At 34.8% G+C, this 4,034-nt stretch overlaps 1 protein-coding gene across 4 annotated transcripts; it reads right to left on the bottom strand.

Moving 5' to 3' along the window:
- Positions 1 to 1,270: 1,270 nt before the first annotated feature.
- On the bottom strand, positions 1,271 to 3,467 carry LOC107780096 (uncharacterized). Of its 4 annotated transcripts, none has more exons than XM_016600616.2 (6): positions 3,200 to 3,467; positions 3,055 to 3,119; positions 2,789 to 2,978; positions 1,902 to 2,178; positions 1,715 to 1,792; positions 1,271 to 1,494 (listed from the first exon to the last, which is right to left on the bottom strand). In XM_016600616.2, the coding sequence occupies exons 3-6, from the start codon at positions 2,971 to 2,973 to the stop codon at positions 1,444 to 1,446; spliced, it is 591 nt and encodes a 196-aa protein (XP_016456102.1). In that variant the 5' UTR covers positions 2,974 to 2,978; positions 3,055 to 3,119; positions 3,200 to 3,467; the 3' UTR covers positions 1,271 to 1,443. The 4 variants fall into 4 exon arrangements, with proteins under 4 accessions (XP_016456102.1, XP_075110771.1, XP_016456103.1 ...); XM_075254670.1 differs by having other exon boundaries at positions 1,902 to 2,181; positions 3,200 to 3,461; XM_016600617.2 differs by having other exon boundaries at positions 3,055 to 3,083; positions 3,200 to 3,461.
- Positions 3,468 to 4,034: the final 567 nt, after the last annotated feature.

The following is a 4,034-nucleotide window of genomic DNA, read 5'->3' as shown; positions in this document are numbered from 1 at the left end:
TCAGACCCGAAATATCTTATTAAAGTAGGTTAAATACCTACATTATTTTTCTCTTTTTTATATTTCTCACTAGAAAATGTGTAATAAACTTTTAGAGTCTCTATTTTAATATTTTTAATAGTCCAAATCTCATTTTTTATATTTCCCATTGAAAATGTGCACTACACTCTTATCTTTTCTCTTTTGGTTTCTGCAAAAGTCCAAGTTTTCGATTAGTTTTATTGTTCCGTTAAAAAAGGGTTATTATTTTGTAAATAAATAACAAGAGCGAAAGAATACTATTCAATAAGCTATATCGCACATTCTTTAACTTTTTTTCCTCTCCAAGCTTCAAGCATTGCAACAAGTATATTGGAAAGCTAAATAATTATTTCAATATCAAGTTATCAACTTTGAATCTAATTTTATTTCCAAACATCAACAATATCTTAAGAGTGATTAAATGGTTTATAAACAAAAAGCTATTAAATGGTTTATAAAATAAATATTTTATAAACAAAAAGCTAGAAGGTTTTGTTTCAACAAAAGCCTCCAATTAAATTTTCGTTTTAGGCCTCCAATCTTGTTGAGCAGCCCTTGATTCCTAGTTGCTTATTATTACACGGTATGTCATTCTTACCTATACTATTTATAGTATTCTTGTATTTTTATATTCCTAAAACTTTGTTATTATATAGTGTCATTTGCCTATGTTGGCTATTACCTTGCCTTTTTTGTTCTTGAGCTGAGGTCTACCGAAAACAACATCTCTATCCTCATAAAGTAAGGATAAAATCTATGTACACTCTACCCTCCCCATACCCAACTTGTGAAATTTTATTAATTTTATTGTTATATAATTTTAACAAATTAAAATGATTTTTCAGAACTTATCAGTTACTCCTAGTTCTTTTCATCAATGAAATCAACGGACTCTTGCTCTTGTTGATAGTGAGAAACTTGCATCATATAGAATGACTTTTTAGATCTCCTTAACAGTAAAGTAATACTTCACTGTTATCGCTCTACAATAAAGACAACGAAAGGACATTATTACATGTGCAAAGAGGCAGCTAGTCTTTGGTCAAAATTTTGATGCAGCAATATCCTCATCTCTTGCCTATTTTCAGACTGCCGTATAGGAGTCATGCCTTCGCTAGTAGGCTCATCGTATTTTAAAGTCCACATTTAAGTGATTTTTAAACGAGTCCAGTTTATCATAAAATTACTGCATTTAGGCTCGAAATTTGGGAGGGGGGAGGGAATTACTTTGATTTCACATAAAAAGGAATGGCACTAGAACTACAAATTGTGGATAGATTTCCAATAGATACAACCATGATTCCCCATCTTCTCATCAACAGCAAATTCGTGACAACTAAATAAATAATCTGTCCCCAAAAATTGGCATGGAAAACAAAAATGTACCCCAAAAGAAAGGGAGCAGAAAGCTTAGAGCCTTTGTCATTCGGAATCGCTCTCTACGCTGCCCATGGCTTTCAACCCTCTTGGTCTCTGCACCAAAACCACCCAAGTTTCCATGTAAATAAACCAATCCCCATAAACATACAAAAAAAAATTGTTTTAACAAACTGAAGGGGGGAAAGTATTATGAAACGTCAATAAAAAAAATTGTTTTTGAAAAACGTCAATAAAAGAGGTAAAAGAGCACCGAAAAAGGAAAAACTGAGGCAAACCCCCAAAACACAAAAAAGAAGATAAAGCACTTTGGTACCTTTTTGGAAGTCTTCTTCTCTCTGACTTCATACCTCTCTAAAGACATATCCGTCAACCATGCTCCCGGACTCACCAACTGCACCATTTTCCGGCACCGGAGCCGACGATGAAACAAAAAAGATCAGTCTTTACCCAACCCATATAATAAAAGGGAAAAAAAGAATCTCATAAAGTAGGGGACTTACAAGTAAAGTTCTTTGAATAAGTTTAGCCCTCTTTTTAGGTCTTTGAGGAAGTTTACAACCTTTCATAGCCATGAAATCTTCTTCTTTCTCTTTGCTTGACAAACTTATATACAACTTTGGCCAAACTATGTTATTCTCGCCGCCACTTACGGCAGCGGTATCCACCAGAATTTTGCCGTTTTCCTCCGCTGATCCTCTTGTTGTGTAACACCTTTCCTCTTTCTCCGGTGAACATGATTTTCTTGCCTCAGATCTAAGCATCGCCGATTCTAAATTCCTGCTACCAAAACACAATACCAAAAAATTATAAAGGAAAATGAAAGAAAAATTTGCAGACCTCCGATTAAAGTTTCTTATTTTCCTATTTGGGATCTAAAAAGGAAGGAAACTTTCCTTAATCCCGCACTGACCATTTTTCAGCAAGATTTTATAAATTCCTCGGGACCCAAATAAGTAAAGAAAAATATTAAAAATGTTTGTACTACGCGCTTTTTCTCCGGAGAAACAGGTTTTTTTTCAGCAAAATGTGAAGGAAACAGGAAATTTTCCAGATTGGGATAGAAAAAAGTTGCAAAAACTGCGCAGATTTCCCAATTTACTGAATTTTTTCACAAAAAATTTTGTATCTTTTCTGGGTAACCAAAAGGAAAAAAGAGGAGAGAAGATAGATTTTCTTTCCAGTTTCTCAAAAATTTCAGAAAATTTACGAACTTGAAGAAGAAAGTTTTCCAGATATTTAAAAAAGAGTTCCCAATTGGTATAGATACAGAAAAGAAACATTTCTGTATCAACAGTTTCCATTTTCTCCGGTACCCAAAAGTGAAAAAAAAACGGATTTCCCTTCCCTTCTCTTTGTTTCCAGATTTGCTCAGAGAGAATTGACAAACCTGGTAAAACGAGGAGGGGTAAGAGGGAAAAGGGTGTCTTTAGTTGCGGCGAAATGAGATGATGATATTTTGCGGCGAAATCTACAAGGTTGGGGTCCTCTGACTCTCACACATCGGAGTCTCTTTCTACTTCCCCACTGCAAACACAATACTTCTGTTTCCTCATTCTTCTCTTCCTTCTCCATCCTCCCTTTCAAAAAACAAAACATTTATTTAGATTCTCTTCAGATACAAAAAGTAAATACAAACCACAAACATCTAGTTACCTCAAGATCTGTGTTTGATACAGGAAATCCTTGAAAATACAAACCACAAGATGAGGTTTTGAGGGCTGAAATACAAGGGAATCGGAGGGGTGAATGTTTGAACATGGGAGAAGATAAGAAAAAGATGAAAACAAATACTGTATACCTCAAATTTGAAGATTTTTCATCAGAAATAAGAAGATACAGCAAAAGGGTTTCCCCAACAAGTGAAAGTTTTTTTATGAAAATCAGAAAATTCCAGCACCAAATTCTTCTCTTTCGTGGTCTATATGGCTATCAATTTCGGATCAGTTCATGAGTTTGAACAAGTGTTTTTTCCGGAGACTGTTTCTTTCTGAGAGAAAACTGTCTTTGTGTATGATGAAATTGGAAAAGGTGGAGCGGGTGGGGGTTTCTTCTTCTTCCTCGTCTTCTCTCTCTGCTCTATCTCCATTTATATACACTCCAAAGAGCGCACTCGCAGCAGATTGCATATTAGCCGTCTGATTATCTAGGGGACGGCTTTGATTGTTTAACCTATGGTAACGCTCCAAGCCCATATAGATATAGGCCTAAACAGAGCGAAACCACACCAAAAGCCCATTCTTTTTGGTTGAAAAAAGGTATCTTTAGGCAAATAGCCCATCGAATTCACTGTTTACCTTTTATAGCCACTATATATAGAGAGAGCCAAATACTTAGATCTATAGATATATTGCTTCTTTTTTTTTATTTTTATATAGCCAAATAATATCCTGATGTAGCCTTAGAAGAAAGACCTAATGTTATGCAAAACAACTATAATGCCAATAATATCTATGAATGTAACATAGATGGTTGTTCTGAATACAATATTCTGGTCAAATTACAACAAATGACTATGATAGTCACTGCATACCGAACTTCTCATAACTGTTCTGACCAGCTTACTACTCATGTCTTAGTAGCAGTTTCACAGGTCAATTTAAAGGATGGTGGGATACCCATCTTAGCGAAGAAGA

The sequence above is a fragment of the Nicotiana tabacum genome, chromosome 6 (assembly GCF_000715075.1).
Source record: "Nicotiana tabacum cultivar K326 chromosome 6, ASM71507v2, whole genome shotgun sequence".
In the NCBI taxonomy this organism is placed as follows: Eukaryota; Viridiplantae; Streptophyta; class Magnoliopsida; order Solanales; family Solanaceae; genus Nicotiana; species Nicotiana tabacum.
Note: the sequence above shows the minus strand (reverse complement) of the source record. Positions and strands in the feature narration are given on the sequence as shown.